General features: G+C 40.4%; 1 protein-coding gene across 1 annotated transcript in view; it reads left to right on the top strand.

The window, feature by feature from the left end:
* Positions 1-19,725, top strand: part of LOC101467831 (corticotropin-releasing factor receptor 1) — a 97,414-nt gene extending 77,689 nt beyond the window's left edge. Inside the window, exons 11-14 of the mRNA XM_014410645.3 lie at positions 6,634-6,719; positions 7,517-7,652; positions 7,907-7,948; positions 14,847-19,725. Coding sequence (XP_014266131.1) covers positions 6,634-6,719; positions 7,517-7,652; positions 7,907-7,948; positions 14,847-14,987 — 405 coding nt within the window. The 3' untranslated portion in view covers positions 14,988-19,725. The remainder of the gene's footprint in view (positions 1-6,633; positions 6,720-7,516; positions 7,653-7,906; positions 7,949-14,846) is intronic.
* The last annotated feature ends 960 nt before the right edge of the window (positions 19,726-20,685 follow it).

Genomic DNA, 20,685 nt, shown 5'->3' with positions numbered 1-20,685 from the left:
TGAGATGAGAGATGATGAGATAGCCTTTATTTGTCAGTTGCAGGTCTTTTGCCCACAACCGAGATGACAGACCTTGCCGACCGTACATACAATACAAACATCACATTGAGGAGACAGGTCAGGCTAGGTAGCGAGGAAAAAAAAACATCGAAATGTGTAACACAGAAGGATAATAATGCACAGATATCAACACACCATAGCACAATAAACACAGACAAGCAACATGGGAAAGAGTTCCAGTGTGTACATCTGATCTGGGACCGCTGCAATCTTTCGACTGCGCCTCCAACTGACCCGATGTCCACATCAGAGGGGAGGTAAGCGTTGGAGGTGGCGTTGGATCCGGGGTAGGAATGGGAAGGAACAGACTAAACACAGTCGTTATCAGGGTGTTTTGTTCAGCTCCAGCCTTGCAGCTGGCACCAAAGGGGTATCCACATAAGGGATGGTATTTTTTACTTTAGTGCGAACAGCTCATCTGAATTTCAAAGCAGTTCTACAGTCCAACACCGGTCTCTCAATCTCCCGTTGGAGAGCCGCGAGCTTCGCCATACTTGCGTTCTGTGACGTTGTCATTTCTTGTGCTCAAGGAGCCAATTTCTGAGAACTCACGGCAGTCCAATTTGCGCCCCGAGATGTTATTCCGAGCGAGCCCTTCCGAGATGTATCCAGTCTGCAGTCAGAGATCTTATTCTGAGTATTCACAGCAGCCGTAGCTTCTCCAAGATCTTATCCGTGCTGACTCAATGAGCCCATTTTGAGAAACTCACGCCTCTCCCATCATTCCAATCCCAGCGGGCAGCCTTGTGGGGGTTTGAACAGCCGGTTCCGCTTTCTTAATTCTTCGATAAGTCAGGGCCAAGCCAGCTCCGATCAGCCAGAACCCTGTTACCATGGTTCCGAATAGGTAGATATCTTCAGCACTCAGGCTCACCCAAGCCCAAACTTCTCGTTGAGAAAGGGGTGTCAATTGCATTTAGGGACCAGTTGATCCAATCCATAATTCCTCTTTTAGGTTTTAGAGAACAGACTGTGTGAGAGTGTTCCAGGGAAAATACAAAAAAACCACGAGACTAGACAAGGACATAAGCAGGGAAGATAAGGGAGAGGAGAAAAAGTGTGTCCGCCTCCTCCGAGAGCCAAAGAGAGTGATGGAATGAAATTGTCTTACTTGGGATTATCTGGACATGAATAACAGGGGAGGTCCCAGGTCGACAGGCAGGTAAAAGAGAGGATCAGTGTACCCTTCGCACTTAATGTGTGCCCCGAATGTTCAAACAAACTCTGCACTCATTCCAGTCCTGAACCAAGCCAGCTTTCTTCTGATTGGTTGCCCCTCTGAAGCAAAACGTTTTAACAACAATTTGTTGGGGCAGGCAAACATGAGCCTTGGTCAGTGTTGGGTAGTAACAGAATACATGTGCCGGCGTTACGTATTTAAAATACAAAATATGAAGAATTGTAAACAGTTACCATTTAAAAAGGTAGTATTCAGAATACAGTTACTTTGTTGAAATTAATGGATTACACGGCGGTCTTTTCCTGTTTCATATGTTAGGCTGTCCCCTCTCTATTTCTGATCATTTCACTCCAGTGGAAACCCAAACAAAACACGCATTAAGAGGCTCTAATGTCTGTGTCTCAATCTCGCGGCCCATGTCACCTCTACTGCGGCATAATGGCATAGCATGTATGAAGCATGTAAATATAATAATAACCACTGCAGCCAAAAAGAGTGTCTGACAAGCCCAGTTGTAAGTAAGCTATATTTATATACGCGCGGAATAGTTTTCTACACGAGATCGCTGCAAAAAGTGCAGCCTTACCTAATGTCCACCTACTGTTACTCATTTATATTAAGATTTAAATGTTGGTATTGGTATGGCGAGTGTCCTTCAGTAATGGTAATAAATCACACAGCAATAGTACATTCATGTAGTTGTAAAAAAGCATGGTAATATATTAAGTAATCCAAAGTATTCAGAATATGTTACTCTCATTGAGTAACATAACGGAATACATGGGGCATGTAATCTGTAATCTGTAGTGGAATACATTTTAAAAGTAACCTTCCCAACACTGTCTTTGGAAGACATAATAGAGCTTTACAATAAGCATTTAGTAGACTGAACATTTACTAATTAAAAAACAACAGTTCACTTAAATATATATAAGTAAAAGTTAGCAGATCTTATGTACAAATGCAGATGTTTTAAAGGTTAAATCATTTTGCACCATCTATAACTCTTGAGAGTGTAGCGTTTAAAGATAAAACGTAACACATATGAGCGAGAGTCAAGTTAAATAGAAGTACAGGCTTTAAGCATCATGTTGCCTTTACTGGGTTGTTTTTGGGCAGTGGGGTTGTTTAGCATTCCTTGTAGGATGCTGCAAGCCGGACTGAGATGGTTTGGGTCGTTTTTTTGCCCATTTTTGGTTTCAAGTATTCTGAAACCTGAGCTATGAGCTCACAGAGATGAGTTGTCCATTCTCAAACCTCCGTATTTGAAACTTAACATTTTGGCCCTGTTGGATTTGAAAGTCCACTTGAACAGGATATATATGAGATAATATTAGGAGAAGCAGAATAGGTCTTGTTTAACTGAAGGATCAGATTATTTCCTCCCCCTCTACAGTCCACGTCTTCACACACTGTCACTGTTTGATCACGTCTTTGCTCAGTTTTGACTTTTTTGTCCCTGCTGGCTCTCGACTGGTCGAGTGACCTCCCCACCCAACATCCAAAACAGCACACCCTTATCCTCTCTTCTTTGAAAAAAAAAGGAAAAATCATCTCTTCAAGAGGCTCTTTACTGTGTTCGCTCCTGCTTTACTCGCCCCTGGAGCACATATCTGTCTGCTCTAATATCTCTCTGCTACTTTCCCTGAAATTTCTCCAGTCTTCCTTACAATGGCATGTTCTTGCGGGCTTTTATCTCTGTGCCCAGCACTTAATCCGACAGGGTGAACATGTGGTCACCAGGAAATTCGTGGTCTGCTCTCTGAGGGTGTTGCGTCGGTGGACTCTCCAGGCATCATCACCAGCGGCTCTTAATATCAGCAATAAAGTAATGTCCTGCCTTAATGAAGGAATCTGGGATGTTATTAAAAATTGTATGAGCTTAGTTAGACCAATAGAGTGCAGGGTCCCTGAGAGGCTGCCATACATCTGTTCGAGCCAAGGTCGGGTCAAACCGGCCCTGGAAAGTATTCCTATGTCTATTTTTACTCCCATGTGACTTATTTCACACTTATTTCACAAGCTATTGATTTTGTCATTCGTCACACAGTGGAAAAATAATCTCAAGAAGCACTTTAGATACACAAAGAACATTTTTTAAGCAAGATTAAAGGAGAATGTAGGCATTATGTTAGATTTCTCTCTGTGCCAGTAAAGCCTCCTGTTTAACTAAAGCCTTAAACAGCTTAGTGCCTTATCGACATAGAGCTCCTTGTTGTACAGAAGCTGTTAACGTTGACTGACGTGTACTTCAACACCATTAACACGCACACTCTGTTTATTTTGAGTCATCTCCATCCTGCTGCCATAAAGGGTGGAAGAAGAAATCATTTTACTTGTGTGTAAAAGCAGCAGAAGCCCCGTATTGAAACACTAAAACTATCATCAGCTAAAAGTGATTAAAATCTATAATAAAAATAAACTGTCAGTGTGTTTTAACGTGTAGCATTTCACAGCTGTGATGGATGGAGTTTAATTAGTATGTAGTTAGTGGGTACATTATGTAGCCGTATCATGTGTTAATGATAAAGGTCTACATCACCCAACAAGACTCCAGCTTCCCACATGATCTTGAAGTGGATAAGCAGAAGAGGATGGATGGATGGATGACCCCAACCGGTCGCAGCAGATGGCCCCGCCCCTCCCTGAGCCTGGTTCTGCCGGAGGTTTCTTCCTGTTAAAAGGAAGTTTTTCCTTCCCACTGTCGCCAAAGAGCTTGCTCATAGGGGGTCATATGATTGTTGGGTTTTTCTCTGTATCTATGAAGCGCCTTGAGGCGACTTTTGTTGTGATTTGGCGCTATATAAATAAAATTGAATTGAAATTGAATTGAATTGGATGGATGGATGATAAGGAGATATTAAATAAGAAGGAGATCCCGGAATCTGGGCGAAGTCTGATCTGCCAAAGGCGGCCGTTGACCTGTGCCTGTGCATAGTATGTTTTTCAGGAGGGAAAAACCTTTTTAAACCTTGTTTTGGTGCAAAGACGCCAAACTTCTGAAACGCTTTTTATTGGCTCTTATTGGTGATTCTTTACTTTCATGTCATAATCCTACAGTTTTCTTGAGTTAAGCATTGGATCCTTTAATATTTCTCTGTTCGGGTTTGTACAGGATTTAGTTTTATTGCTTTTAAAGCCCTCTAAGTTTCTGATTATTGTGAGGGTGAGGTTTGATTCATGTTCAGTTTTCATTATCATTGTAGTAACTTTACACTTTAGTTCCTGTTTTATTATGTGAGTTTTCAGTGCTTAGTGCTGACTGTTATATTGTTCAAGGGTTAGTTTGTGCAGCTTTGTGTGCAGTCTTGGGTTATTCGATGCCACTCGTGGTTATATAACAAACTCCATTTTGGACATTATTGTCATGAACTTCTCCTCAGCTTTTAAAACTCATCTTTTATTTCATTTTTTTGTCACCTGCATTCTGCATTTGGGTCCAACAATCCACATCCTTACAACAGCCCAGTGATCTTTAAAGCTAAACATATGCCCCTTTACCCCATTCACTTAGATGGGGACTTCAAAATATTTGTTTTTCTTCTAGAAGCACTTTGTCATCATCGGTGCTTGATATTCAGTAGCTGAAAGTACTAGTGAAGGTGCATCAAAAAATGTACCAAAGTACATGACCTCAACAAGTATATGCAAGTACATTTGCAACTGGACATATTAATCTGTGTTAATGCACTGACCTGCCCAGCTACCATTCTTTCAATGGCACTAAATGTTTGTGTATAACTTTTAAATGTGAAATGTAACAAACTGCAATATTTAACTCATTCACTGCCAGCCATTGGCAGTGAATGAGTTAAACCCATTGACTCATTCACTGCAATTGACGGCTATAGACGTCAATGGCAGTGAATGAGTTAATCAGGAATTGAAAACCTGCCTAAAGTCCACAAACAGCATGTCGTGTCACGCTGGTGTCTGCACATTTTAAAGCTTCAGCTTCAGACCTTGCTTGGATGAGATGTTAGCATTAGCAGAGCTTGGTTATTAAGCTGTATTCATAAACTGCACAGGTAATGACACAGGTACAGACTTGTGATCATAACTGCCATATTATTGGACAGATAACTGATTATGGTACTACAAACTGGGAATGGGCCTCATTAAGCAGCTAGCACATCTAATACCCTTCTCCACATCCTTTTGGTAAACCCCATATCAATCTAGATATTTAAGCTTCTTTACCATGCATATGGCTGTTGCTGCTTCTGCAAGAAGCTTTGCAACCCACGTTCTATCAGGTCCCTCCTCTTCACACCATGCCTGACTACCTCAGTCTCATCGATGTCATTGTTGCCTGCTCTGTACCACCGCTGTCCCTGCCTTAGGCCTTCCACACATGTTTGTGGAACGTGATCCTTGCAGCACAGCCGGATATAAATTACCGTAGATGGAATAGCAATCATATTTTGACTCTACTGATCTTGACAGAAATACAGTCAAGTGGTCCAGTTGAGTGACCCCAATTAACTGAGGTGAAGCCTAGCAGGCAAAGCCAGGCTGTAAACATGTTTATTTCTGCAGTAAAGTTGGGCATTTTAATACACAAGTCTATGGGGACCGATTTGCTCTTGGAGCCAGCCTCAAATGGCCATTTGTCAGCCCCAGAGTTGGCAGTTTGAGCAGCATGCCAAGGCACAAGTGAATTGCAACAACACATACTGTATGTTTTGAAGGAAACGTGATTTGCATGTGGGACATATTCTCTGCAAAACAAAAATTCACCACAAAAATGGCTTATAATCTTATAGGTGAGTCCTGTGTTTGCAAAGAACAGCTCACATTCCTTTGGTTCACCTTCCCTGACTAATTTTTAAATGTAAGGTTTTAATGTGGTTTTGTTTTTTGTTTTTTTTTTACTTTATTACCTTTGTGGTTTTTTCAATCTATATTAATGCAACACTTCTGTAGTTCTGACTCTATCTACTGCACAACAAGTATGCCCTGGGTGCTAATGAAGAAACCTTGAACCTCAGTGAGCAGCAGTCAATAATGTCAGAAAATGAGGTTTAAAATCATTTTAAAAGCCATTTAAAGGAAAACGAAAGGTGAAAGGGGTTAAGCAATATGAAGAGCACATCAATGAGGAGTAGATGGAAACAAAATAACCTTTCTCTGACACTGACACGCACTGTAAAGCCTTCATAAAGAGGTTCACATTGATTTACAGGACCTTTATTTATTTCAGATGAGATTAGTCCATATCATTAAAAAAAAAGAAAAACATTAAGGATGAAACTATCACAAAATATACAGACACTTGTTCCAGTATTTACCCACCAGACACCATATTACCCAGTCAGAATAAAAGAGATAAAATTCAGATAAAATTTCCTACATAATCAGTACCATGCTTACTTTGTTTGATTTCTCCACAGATCAATTTCATTTTCCTCTTCAACATCGTACGAATCCTGATGACCAAACTGCGAGCCTCTACGACATCAGAGACAATCCAGTACAGGTGAACTGAACGTTACCTGCTGTGAAAACACTTCCTCATTGTAGTGTGTTTTTTTTTTATATACCACTTGCTTTTGCTTCTACCTGTTATAGAAAATGTGTTCCTTGGCAAGTCTGCCAACTACATTAGCCAGTTTTAGAGACACATTAGGAAGTTGGAAGTTTGAAGACTTAATTTGCAGGTTTTCCATTCAGGAAATCTTCTTTCATGTCCTTTTGGATCATCTGTGTCTCTTTCCTTTGCTTTCTTTTATTTGATAATTTATTTGATTTTTTTTTTCACTTGTTTTCACTTTCGCTGTGAAAAACAACTAAAAATAATGTGATTATGTTTGGCTTGGTTTGGGCACTAAGAAGGATTTGGTTTGGTTTTGCCACTAAAACTGACTTGGTTAGGTTTGGTGCAAAAGCCTAAATATTTAGCCACTAAAAATCTGGTTGGTTTAATGTACTAAATAGTATTTAGTCAGGTTTAGACAGCAAAAACTGGGTAAGGCTAGGTTTGAGTGAATGGTTTGGGTTAAAACATGCCCCTTCACAATAAAAAAGAGTGACTTATTCTTCTCAGTAATTCCACTGGACAGTAAAGGACACCTTGTGTGTAAATGAGCCATGCTATTGTGAAAAAGCCACGAACTGAATGTGCTCTGCTGTACCTGAAGCATAGAGACCCTGGATCTTAGTCACGATTTACACTTAATCCTCAGTCAGGTAAAAGGATCCAAAAAGAGCCTTTAACACACAGTGAGCTGAGCCTGTCCGTCATGGTTGTCTGATCTGTGGTTTCTTCGCCTGCAGGAAAGCCGTGAAGGCCACGCTCGTCCTTCTCCCCCTCCTGGGAATCACCTATATGCTGTTTTTTGTCAACCCAGGGGAAGATGAGATCTCTCAAATCGTCTTCATCTACTTCAACTCCTTCTTGGAATCCTTCCAGGTACAATTTGTTTAAACAGTGGAGCCTTTCAGAGACAATCAGAGTATAATGACATTTGTGTGGGTGGATTTCTTTTTTTTGGGGGGGGGATAAAGAGTAATTGTAATGATGGGACTGGGAAATGATTAAATGAATGTGTGTGATAAGCTGCTGTGTATATGTGATTAATCCAGGATCACAGCGCTGATGTTTTGGATGGCTTCCTCTTTGTTCATGTTTTGTCCTTTCTTTATCTCTCCCTTCCTCTCACACAGGGTTTCTTTGTGTCAGTATTTTACTGCTTCCTAAACAGCGAGGTAAGCAGAATCACACCGCCTTATTGATTTAACATTTTAAAGCCCCCACCCCCTTTTGCTTTAGACACTTATTTATATCTCCCCGTCTTCAGGCGGCTCCACTCGCCGTTTCGGTGGCTGCATGTTCCTATGTGTGTTTTTTTGCAGGGAGCAGAGTGATAAAGCTCGAAGCACTTATATTCAGGGCACAATTAAGACTTGTCATGTGCCGACATAAGTGACATCACTCGCTACACTTTATGACAGTGTCAGCCCTAATTTGGTTTCATGGCGAAATCAGGGGTGAAACCCTCTGAAAATAGAACTCCAGTATTAATATGCAAGCACGGAGGAATGCTACTTTATGTTTGATACGCTCATTGTTTAATATTAATATTAGTCATAGTTTTAGCATTTTAATTGGTATCTGCTCCATAGAAAAAATCACATTTAACACATTTAAGTCTTTGCACATTTTAAGCAGTAAGTAGTAACAAATGTATAAAGTGTTGCTCCTTTCCTGTTCCTTCCTTCCTACAAGAACAGTCCTCATTGCCTCTTTGCACCATCTGCAGATGTTTCCTCGCGGCTTACGAGCGTGCTGGCAGTTGTTTCTCTGTTTCTTTTACACGATACAAGCAGAACAAAATAGATAGCAGAAGTGAAACAGATGCTGCAGCTGAGGCCGGTGAGCTTTAGGCTGATGCAGATCTGTCAAATCAAGAAAGACTATATTTAGAGTGTGCAGCCCTGCTAGCAGCTATGTGGTGCTTTGCAGATCAGCACAGTGGTGCCTTACTGCTAACACCAGCATGCTAACCTGCTGATGTTCACTGTTTATTTCAGGGCATGAGCGTTAAACACAAAGTCTAGCTGTGGCTTGATGTTTTGAAGGTGAACTGATGATGAAACTGGCTTAAAGGGGGCGCTAGATGATTCCTATGGGAATAAAGAACATCTGTACAGATTAGCTGTATTTACTGTAATAGATCTAAATACTGTTTCTAAATAAATTTTAAAAAAAGCAAAACGCAAGTAGTTCAAACAGCAACATCCCAGCAGCTGTGCCTAAAACAGACACGTTAACGCCCAGGTCAAAACTGGTTGCTGTATATTAGTTTTGACAGATGCTGACCTTGTTTTCATTTACAAAAGAGGTTCAGCAGCAAATATCTGTCAGATCACTGCAATGAAGAAATCTTTATGTCTTTACTAAATGGGTGTAAATAGATGGCTACACAACGTGGACCTTGTTTGGTAGATTACAAACATGTCTGGGATGTTTTTTGCTGAAAAACATCAGCAGCTCATGCACGACTCCGACTGTACCTATTTATTGCATCATGACAGCTGTAACGTTTCAAGCACACCTGCACTTGATCAGACGAACTTTCTTGTGTGCACTGTCACAAACATCGCCCCCTGTGCCCCGATGTCAGCATTATAAACTCATGGTGTGGCTGAATTACTGTCAGGATCAGTTAGCTCAGCAAGTAAAAGACTCGGGAGAGAGGCTGACAGCTTAAGTTGCTCGTGTGGGGTTTTGTTCTCGACTTTCTTAATCTAAAGTCCAACATGGACATCGAGGCAAAGTTCAAGGAGCAGACAGCGAGGCTTCACGCCCAAACTTGACAGATCTTCTGTGTTTGAACTACTGCATGTTTTAGAGCTAATGTGACTTCTGGACGACCTCAGTGGGTTTTGTAATACTATTTTGGCAGCTACATGGAGCTGAGTTTTGCAGAGGGAGAGAGATGTTGGGTGGATAACTGTAGATATTACCTGAAAAACATTTTTAGATTGAACCACCACTGGCAGTTTCTCTGTCTTGTCTGAAAAACAGAATCAGAGATATTGTAGGCTCAACATTATAGTTGGTTGTTCTGGTAAAGGGGAATTTGTGTTGTTGGGTTTTTGTTTGTTTGTTTGTTTGTTTGTTTGTTTGTTTGTTTGTTTGTTTGTTTTATTTTATTGCCTAGAATAAAACAGAGCAGACAAAGCATTCTCAGTCGAGCTTCAAGGATCCTGATCGCTTTCTCAGCCGACTGGTCTGTGGGGAAGACAGCTGATGAGAAGTGTTGTTTAATTTATTTATTTTTTAAACAGGCTTTGGTAATTCTATTCTATGCATGTGGAGTAGAAACCCATTTTGTAACCAATTTAGTTTTCAATCAGATGTTGCTTTAAAAAATTAAACCTGCCATTTTGTTTCTTTATTGGAATACTAGAGTAACTGGGCGATAACAACAATGTGTACAGTTCAAAATTTAAAAGCAAATAGTAAGAAGAGAGCTGCCCAAAAAATGAGTATTAAGTATTGAAATCTTTAGGTACACTCAAAGCAGTTTGTGGCACAACCTCTTCCTCTTCTTTATGAGAGAGAGGATAGCTAGCGTTGCATTATTAGCTTTTGATTTTGCCTTTGTGTCCTCAGCCCAACTTGAAACTGAATATTTTTTGTGTCATGCTGAACAATTTTAGGCCACTTCATTCTGTTTTTGTCCTCACTGTGAGCAGATCACCTTAAATTACCAGCACTGAGAGGCATTAATAGATTGGTGGCTGTGGCTCAGGTGGCAGAGCACTTGTTGTTTGATTGCAGGTTGAGTGATTTAATTCCTGGCCTTGGACTCAATAGATGGCTTTTAGGCCGTTCACTTCTGTAATCAATATCGAGCTACGGTTAATTGAAAAGCAAACTGTAGTCTCTTCTGTCAGAGAATGCAGCTTTTAGCAACTCAGATTTTCTCTGGTTTTGTTGTCAATTTCCGTGTTTGCTTATTGAAGCAAAAGGTTGAACACTTCACACTTTTTTTCTGGCATTTTGTGAACTAAATGATCATTTATTAAGAAAGCAAGAGAAAAAAAATGACAGGTTAATGAAAAAAATATTTGCAGCTCCTGTAATATGAAAAGTGAAATGCGTGTGTGTGTCACGGGCTGCGATGGCAAAGACCGTGGAGTTGCAGTGAAAGTAGGGCCCAAATGCGAGACTGTGTGAAGGACAGTGGATTTATTGACAGGGGGTGGAAAACACACAACTATATACAAAATCCCAGCACTGTGGTCCCGTGGCGATTCTCCCTGAATCCCACACAGTGCAGATGTTCATGAAAGGTGAAACAGTGGCGACTCCAAAAACTCCCACACTCCGCTCCAGATTCCTGGTAACATAGACACATACAGGTTAGCAGGGAATCTACGTTCTCAAAGGTTTATACCAAGTCCACAGCTGTACTGACGAGTTCTGACTCAAGGATGCAGTGTCGGCCTCAGCTCAGCTACAGTCTTAAATGCCGCTCCCTTGACGAGCGTAATCTGCTGCAGCTGGCAGAGGACGACGAGCGGCAGGTGTGGCTGTCTCTTCCAGGTTCGCAGTCTCCTCAGCACACCAAAACCTCTGGAAGCTCACACGGAAAAACATGGAGAGAAAACCAAAACACCACATGGAAAATATAAACATAAACATACACTAAAATACATGAGCCCTGGGTCCCTAGACCCAGGCCATGACAGTGTGGGTGTAATTTTTATCAGATTTGACTGATAGCTTTCACAGCAAAGACCATCATCACAATGTGACTGGTGCCCCAAAATGACGGGAAGTCCACACCCATTAGTTTAGTTTAGACTCCACATTATGAAGCCTCAGTGTTAGCACTTTGGGGTTTTTTGGAGACAGAAGTGACCATATTTGCATCCTGAAACTGTATGGATGTGACACTGACACACAGACTAAATATTTCAGTTTCACTCACCAAAACTGAAGCCCAGACTTCTTGGGCTATATTTATCACACATCAAGCCGGATCATTTCTTGCTTTTAGGCTCCACAAGGCAACAAAAGCACAAACCCGATGGAGAGGTCGAGTTCAGTGATGCAGATTAGACACATGACAGCCTATGGACCTTTGATGAACACACATATGGCTTATGAATGCTAATTAAGTTTGCTGTGGTGTGTTTCCGCCGAATGTTTGGTTACTAGCGTAACTGCGGTTCTCTGAAAACCAAGAGACTGCAGTTTGAAAGAGAATTCAGCAAATACATCACGTGCCACCTTTTCATGTAAATAAGGTCACTTGGAAAAAATAATAATGCCAGTGTCAGCATTCAAAACCAATGGGTGATGTAATGGTGGCTATGCCCACTTTAAGCGCTAAAGTTGTTTTAATTAAGGAAGAAACTATCCAAAGAGGCCAAAGTGTATTTTTGTATGAGACTGTAATCATCTATGGGGACTGATTCATTTGAAGACAGCCTCAAGTGGCCGCTAGAGGAACTGCAGTTTTGGCTTTATTTTTTCAGCCCGGAGTTTGTAGTTTAAAAAGCCTACTCCTGCTTCCAAAATAGCAAAGAAATTTAGAAAATCTCATAAAATTTGTGTTCATGTAGAATTTCATCCTTCACAGCAGGAAGCCACCTGAGAAATGGCTAATGATTTGGTACGTCACAGTGTTTAGATGGACTGTTCTATTATGCTCTCCAAAGTCTCAATCAATACCTTTATTGCTGAAGAGACCATAGCCGTGCCACCTGAGCCACAAACTAGGCATAAAGGTAAACCTGCAGGATCATAACCTGATTTAGCTTCAGAGCCCGGCGTCATTTGACAGAACAATCATTACCTAACGAGTTATTCCTTGACTCGCTTGTAGATGTAATATCAGCTGACTGCTTGCCCTTTGGTACCGTCCCACACTGTGATAGCCGACTGAATGGTGAACGACTGTCTCATCATGAACAGTGTTGTAGCTGCAATGAGGAGCTTAACCAGCATGTGCAGCCTACACAGGGTATTGATTTAGTGTTTTGTTACAGGCTGAGGGTAGCAGGGAAAAGCAGGGGGAAAAATGAAAGAGATGAACAAAGGATACCCACAGTCACATACAGGAGAAACGGAAAACATTTGGAGCAAAAACATCTGTAGAGGATTAAATGATCCTACTTTGGGCCACATGACCCAAGTGAAACACAATGGTGGTCAGTTATCTGACAGTCTGCCCTGTAAAGTCTAAAGTTGTGTGTTAAAGTAATGCTCTGTGGTTCACATTTTCGATTAGCGAAAGATAAGAATTGTGATTGTGGAGGTGGACAGAAATGGGACACATGGGGCGATTGATTTTTGGATTGATTGATTGATGGTCCCGTTTTAATCATCGTTAAAATAATTTATAGCCAGTTGTCACCGTATAGTATATGAAACATATGAGCTGAGGGCCATAAATGTGACTGTACAGTGCAGAGACTGCTATATGTATATGCACAGTACTGTCAAACAGTTTTTTTAATATTTTGGGAAAATGTGAAATATGTGTAGCAATGACACATATATAAACATACATGGAAACACATGCCTATAGATGCCTATATTAGGCAAAAAAAAGTTTTATTATTCTAGCCCTGCGAGAGACTGTGCAGGGTGTACCCTGCCTCTCGCCCTAAGTCAGCTAATTTCTTTAAGTAGTCTTCAGAAATGGTTCTCAAGGACGTCTGAAGGTCATGCTGAGCTCTTCTTTGGATGTTTGCTGTTCGCTGCTTTAATAATGTTGAGGTCTGGGCTCTGGGCTTTTTCATCCAGGTATGCTCTGGTTTCTTAGAGCCAAGTGCACTACATATGATTGAGTTGTTGAGTTATTGAGTTATTTTTTCCCCCAAAAAAATAATAAATTGCATGATACATTTTTAAGCAAAAAATGCAAAAAAAAAATGTCTGATGTTGCAAATAATACACAAATGTAAATTCAGATATGCAAATTATTAGTTCTTTTTTTTGTAATTTTGCAATTATTACATTGTTTAGTCTTTAAAGGGTTGACAGCATGTTTGTGATCGTTGTTTTCTGGAGAATGAAGCTGCTGCCAATCAGAAACTTTCCATGTTGTGTTGTATGATGTATCAAAATCTGATTTTATTTTTCTGCATTCAGAATTTCATCAATTTTGAGAAGATCTCCAACACCACTGGCTGGAATACAGCCCCAAACCATGATAAAGTCTCCACTGTGTTTTACAGATGGCTGTAGACACTCAGCCGTACCTCTGTTGTTGCAGCTCTCTCCTGATCTCGTCTGTATTTACTGGCTGTGATTTTAGCCAAAAATCTCCCTCAATAATTTCTGTCACCACTGATTTTCAGTCCAGATCTTATCAGGTCTTTTTCATATTTCTTAAGGATCTGACTTAGATACTGTTCGTCTGCTGTGGATAGTCTCTTGTTTTTTTCTTAGGTCACGTCTTCTTTTTCTTTTCTCCTCCACTTCTTTCTCTTGACAATTTTAAATTGGTTCTATGCTAAGTTGTCTGTTATTTGCAGACACAACAGTGGTGCTTTTTATCCTTAAATAATTTATATCAAATTTAAGTGGCTTAACAAACATAAAGACATTCCTGTGAAAAAGGTCAGGTACATAGACTGGAAATGAGTGAAAAAGAAAAACAAAACAGCAAACAAAATATAAAGAAACAATAAAGAAACAGGGGGTAGCTGAAGACTTTTGCACAGTACTGTGTGTGCATGTATTTAGACTCCTCCCAAAGAGGTCGGTTACCTTGTTAAAATGCTGCAGTCCCATTGCATAACACTGAATCCTGAAACTACAAATCACTGCAGTTTGACTCATTTCACTTCCTGAACGTCGGTCTTTCTGTCAAGTCTGTGAAAAAAGTTAAGGGTGAATTAAAAGGTAGAAAAATAGCCTATCACTCTGAAAATATTCACAGTATGAAGGTAAATAAAAATAAAGTCAGCTGATTCTGCAGCAGTCAGGTGGAGCGACCCACGAGGCAGCGTCTCAGTAAACAGCGTGAGCGTAAAAGAATTAAATCGGCTCAGCTGAACGACCAGTCGGCTGACAGATAATCATTCTTTGTTTTCTTTAATTCCTCGAGCTTATTGTTGTCGGTGTTGTTGTTGACAGGTGCGCTCAGCCGTGAGGAAGCGCTTCCACCGATGGCAGGAGCAGCACTCGATCCGAGCCAGGATGACCCAGGCCATGTCCATCCCCACTTCACCTTCACGGGTCAGCTTTCACAGCATCAAGCAGTCCACATCGCTATGAAAGAGGAAACCAGCTTTGTCCTACATGCTCGCGCTTTGGGAGAAACCTCCAGCTGTCGTTGTCATCCTTTTCTGCCACATCACTGGAGTAACACTAAAACACTTTCTGCGGCTAGAGATCTAGAGAGAGGCTGCATCAGTCTCCTAAACCTCAGGAGGGACATTACACAGACTTTCAGGAGAAAATGGATGGGTACAGGCGGGAGAGGACATTGCAATGTTTGTGAAAATGGGAGGTTAGTGGATCAAAAAGATGCACGTGACCAAGCTGATGAGTGTGTACTGGAGTTTGAATGTACAGCACTTGTTTAATTGTCTGTCGTTTCCCCGCTGGCACTTTGTTTTTGCTAACATCGCCATCACGATTGAGGATTTATGCTCCTGGACTGCACCGAGCTGGATTCCATCTCAGCGGAGTCATGTGCTAGCAGGGGCCAGTGACTAAGTCGTTACTTATCCTGAGATTTTATTTTAAGTTTTTATTTTTCTCTCAAGCAGCTGTCTGCTTCTGGTGTTTGTTTATTTGATGTTGTGCTTTCTTCCTCTGTTCTCAGCTCGGTGCGCTCGTGCTGCTTTCATCGACTTTCCAGGAAGGTTAAACACATTCCATAATTCCTACCTGAAGAGTTTTGTTCCAGAAAAAACAGACACATTTACAGCTTTGAGTAACCTCCAAGTGACCCTCTGGGGACATTTATGACCCTACGTGTATATTTCTGTGACAACTTTAATTGTTTTCTGTAAGAAGTGGCCCATTGGGATGGCAGTGTTTGTCTTCTATTTACATTTTCCACCTTTTATCGCTGCATTGTGACAGTAACAGGCTAAGAACAGCGTGATTTAGTGCTGCAGAAGCCCAATAATGCAATGAAAACAGCTCAGCTGATGGAAAAAATTCAGGTTAACTCCCATAATTTCTTACCTCTTAACACTTTAGAATATTGGTCATAGAGAAAGGAAACATAGTATGATGTTATAAAGATATAATCTAGCCTTTAAAACAATTTATTCCAGTATAGAATCTAATGGGGTCATAAATGACCCTACTCAGTCACTTTAGTGGCTATAGTAGCTCAGCTACCTGAGGTTTAAGGTTACTGTCAGTTAGTCTCACATCATTCATCTCCTTTCTGAGCTCAGGTGACTTCTTAGTCGAGCACAAAGAGTGAAAGTGGAGGAAATAGCCTTTTACTGCAGAATAATTACATGGCTTAACTCTCGCTTAAAGCACAAGCTATGATGTGTATGTTTCTATTGATGTACAGATTAAACAGGCGGGTCGATACACGATAATTAGGGCGGCGTAGGGTGGCTGTGGTTGAGATGATGGAGGTATGTCCACTAATTGAATTTAAAAACCTCCTCCTCACATACAAAGTCCTGGATGATCAGGCCCCATCATATCTTAAAGTCCTCTGAGCACCGCATTATCCCAATAGAGCACTTCACACTCAGTGAAAAGAACCTTGAGACGACTGTTTCTGTGAATTGGCGCTATATATGTAGGATTTAATCTAACTGAATTAATTGCAGGGTTAGCTGTCCAGTCTTCAGCTCCCCCTATAATAAAACCCTGGACTGAAATGGCATGTGATAAAAATCTGCTGGATAAGCGAATTCCATTCAGCTTCATAAGTGCATATTTCTATATATAGCTAGCCTTTGCCCCTTTGACTACAGCTGCTGTGCCAAGTAAGGCTAATCACTTCCTGGCTTTAGCTCACATTGGGGCAAAATATGGTCAGAACGTCCCTACAGACCATTTCAATCTGACCCCAAACAGAGGAAAATTGAATAAGAATCATCACTCAAACATCTCAAGGTGATTGTCTGCTATGACTGTGTGTGGTTATCAAATGCTGACACAACATTTAGTTGGAATTTTCTTTTATTGTAACCTGTAACAATGGTTTCTATTCAGCTACAGAGACGTGTAGCCTTTCTTCTAATTTATCTTACTGATCATTTATGGTGCCCGTCTCTGCGCCTGCAGATCTGCCTCAGTAATAATTGGTAGAGGGTTTTTTGTGCCGATTTGACCTACTTTGGCCTGAGAGGTTGGCTGCATTCAGACCATCTCTGAATCACGTGTGATGACCTGAATTTGGCTAAGATGTAGATCTGGTTCAGCTTCAGACTCATTGGGACTCTTGGGTGTCTCTTTGGCTGTGATTTTACTCCTGGCACACTGGTTCTGGACCATTTTGAAGCCAGACCAGTTTGGATACATGTGTACTCGGAAAGTGCACACATGGCATATTTTGTTTTCTATACACACACACGCACACAGTAACCATGCATGTATCTCACATATTCTCATCATCTTATCCAAACTAAATTTACCTAGAAAGAATAAACCTTTGTGGGCAGAAAAACAATATTAACATTAGAAAGTTAATGTGGCAACATACATTCAATTCTAGATATAAGAAAGACTTTTTTTTAAATTAACCCACTTTCAAAAGATCAAATGTTTAATTATTTAATTTAGAAATAATTAGTATAATACCTGTGAAACTATTTATATTTTCTCTCTGGCACTTACCTCTAGAAAAACATAAGTCTAAGCATAAGAGAAGCAGCTACTAAATGCTTCACTGTGTTCACCAACTCTGTTTGTTTACATCTGAAAGAAACAAAAGAAACAGAAAAACCAAAAGAATCAGAATATTTAAAACCCAAAACTATGACCTGAAAGTTCCTCAAAAAGAGATTTTTAGAGATGTAACCACAGGACCAGTGTGAGTGACAGCATGTTTCACATTACTTGGACACACAATACATTTAATTTTGTGGCACTTTAAATCAAATTAAGCGTCGTGTTAGTTCAGGTCACGAAGTGATTAAAGTCTCTGCGGCATCCCGCATGGTTTTCTTTTACACATCCTGTTGGTTAAACCTCTCAGAGCCCACAGTTTCACTCTTTCAGCCTGCATGTAGTTGCTGTGAATCTGCAAGCCACTTTGCAACCAGTCATGTCATGGAAAGATTCTGCATTAGTGGTCCTTTTAGTGCAGAGACTTTCACAAAGTATAAAAACTGTGCAGTGAGAATGAGTGGACCACGTGTTCAGCAGTTCCTTTATTGCTTGTAAGTTAGTTAGTTGTTATATTTTTTACTTGTCAGGGACCAGGCACAAAAGGATTGAACTCATATGAGAAAAGATGCCTTATACTGGATTTAGCTACAAGCACTTTAAATAAATACAATATTAAACAAGCCTATACTACAAATGCAGATAAGAACTACAAGATAATCAAATGTACAAGCTTCTTCTTCTTTAGTGGATCATCTGCTTCCATTTCACTCTTTCTGTAGCATCCACCTCTGTCACATGACCCCCCTCACAACACCCATGAATCTTCACTGCAGTCTGTGCTGTTCGTCCTGCCTGGCAGCTGCCCTGTCCGGACTGTCTCGGCATTGCCTCACTAAGTTCCCATCCAAACACCTCAATCTGATGTACTTATTTCTAATCCTTTTCATGCTGGATTCTTCTAATGATAAGTACAGTTTCCACCGGCACCCTGTTAGCCAACAGCATCAGGGGTGGTCATTTATCCACCCCGGACCCTGACTCATTATGAGTCACGTGTTTGATTTGACTGCCCTTTCTGACGCAACCCTTCACATTTATCTGGGCTTGGGACAGGAAGTACGCAGTGTTGTGCTCGGCAGTGGCAGCAACAGGTATAAATGACCACAGATATGATTTCAACTGAGTCAAAAATAACAAGAAAGCTGGGAGAGAAGGTGGGTTGTAAAGCAGCTTTTACATGTCCAAAGTGCTATGCTCAAAGTGTCACCCATTTGAAAGCAAACCAAGTTAAAATTATCAGTCAGAATTTAGTTTAAAAAAAAGGAATAATCTTTATAGAAAGCAAATGAAATGATCAAGTTTTACAAGTTTTAGTCAGACCACCGCCGCCTCCGATGGTCTTTGTGGAACAAAACTCTTCAGCTGATCAAAGAGACTTAATAGATCGACTCGACCAGCAAGCAAAGGGTTCCTCCATTCAGGGTGGTGTTTATACTCATTCACACCTTTCTGTGGCGTTCGATTGACTTGAACACTTGCAGTAACTGTATTTACTGATGACCTGTAAATATATAAATATCAGAGGTGAGTGTGATGGGAGGGGGCTTTAAAATCCACGAATAGAAACCAAAAACACAAACCACACACTGTAAATCATATGGGCACATTTTCCATGTGATCAGCAATTCACAGTCCACATTCCTATGATACCAGTATGCCTAGCACCTGTGCATTTTTATGAGAAAATTGTATATGAACCTTTTCTTTTTGTCACCCTATTATTATATTTTTTTTACCCCTTGTAAGTGATGTGTGAGCTCTGGTTGTGATAAAAAAAAAAGTCAAATTATTTTAAGTAATTGAGTTTTACATGATGCTGATCATCACTTGTAACAGAGCAGCTGCTTTCAGCTTGATTCCAGCCTTTTGTGGTGGAGAAAATTCAAATTAAACGAAAGAAACGTGTAGTCGTCATGCAATTGTGCTAGGAATTTTCAAAATAAAAGTTTTACATCAGCAAGAATAAGAAATATAGAAACCATGCAAAGAGAATCTTCATCGTTTTGTGGTACGTATACGGTGGTCAATGAAAAATCACAATGTCATTCAAATTATTATTTATTGTTATTTATTTTCAATATTGTTATTTTCATACTTGAAAAAAAATGTCAAGCGATAATAAACTGTCTGTTGCATTTGACTGAATGAAAAATTGAAGAGATTTATTTATAGACCAGTTTTTCTGAAAACAAGCCTGTAAAAAAAAAAAGACACCATTACCCGCGATGGAGACTCCGGATCACACAGCCATTTGTCTCCACAGTCCCCCGAGACGAAAGCAAAGAAAGAAAACACATCCTGAGTATCGTGTGATCCTCTTAAGCTTTGTGTGTGAGTCTCGAAGGGGAGCACAGCCCAAATCTGGCTTTTAAATAAGATCCTTCTGCCCAAGTGAACATTCACCATTTTCTGGGTATGAGAAGGGAGGGGTCTTTGTGTGTGCACTAAAACACAAAGAAAGGACCACAGAAGTCGACTTTAACAGTATTCACCATGATGCACTATTGCTTAATTGAATGCAAACACTTAAAGAGAACAGGAAGGTTAGTCGTTGCCTGCGGAGCGGCTTTTGGGGGGACGATTACTCTGTCATCTCATGGATTCACTCTTCCACTCAGGGCTTCTAGCTTTGGGAGAGTTACTCATATTCGCAGTTCCAGATAAAACTACAGTCAGCATGATTCAATTTCCTATTCTCATTACTTCTTGTCATGATTACATAATGACTGTTTATGTGGAGAAGCATCAAAGTGCTGTAGTAAACAAGTTTTGGCCTTTTTCTTACATGTGCACAAATTTACAGTTTATGGCATAAACACTGGAAAACAAATGAAATTCTGTGAAATATGAGACATGAGTACATTATAGACTGTATACAAAAGATGGACGTGGCCACTGTGACGTCATACATTGGTTTCTGAAATCCTGTTTTCAAACCTTGACTTTAGGATTTTGCTTAATAGCAGGTTGTTACTTCTGGAGGGTGGAGTACTAAATTATTAACTAATGCTAGTAAGGTTAGCAATATAGGCTAAAGAAAGAACATCACACACACAGCGGTGCTTGCTAGCTAGTACCATTACAACAAAAATAATATAAT

The sequence above is a fragment of the Maylandia zebra genome, linkage group LG8 (assembly GCF_041146795.1).
Source record: "Maylandia zebra isolate NMK-2024a linkage group LG8, Mzebra_GT3a, whole genome shotgun sequence".
In the NCBI taxonomy this organism is placed as follows: Eukaryota; Metazoa; Chordata; class Actinopteri; order Cichliformes; family Cichlidae; genus Maylandia; species Maylandia zebra.
This window is presented reverse-complemented; position numbering and strand designations above follow the sequence as displayed.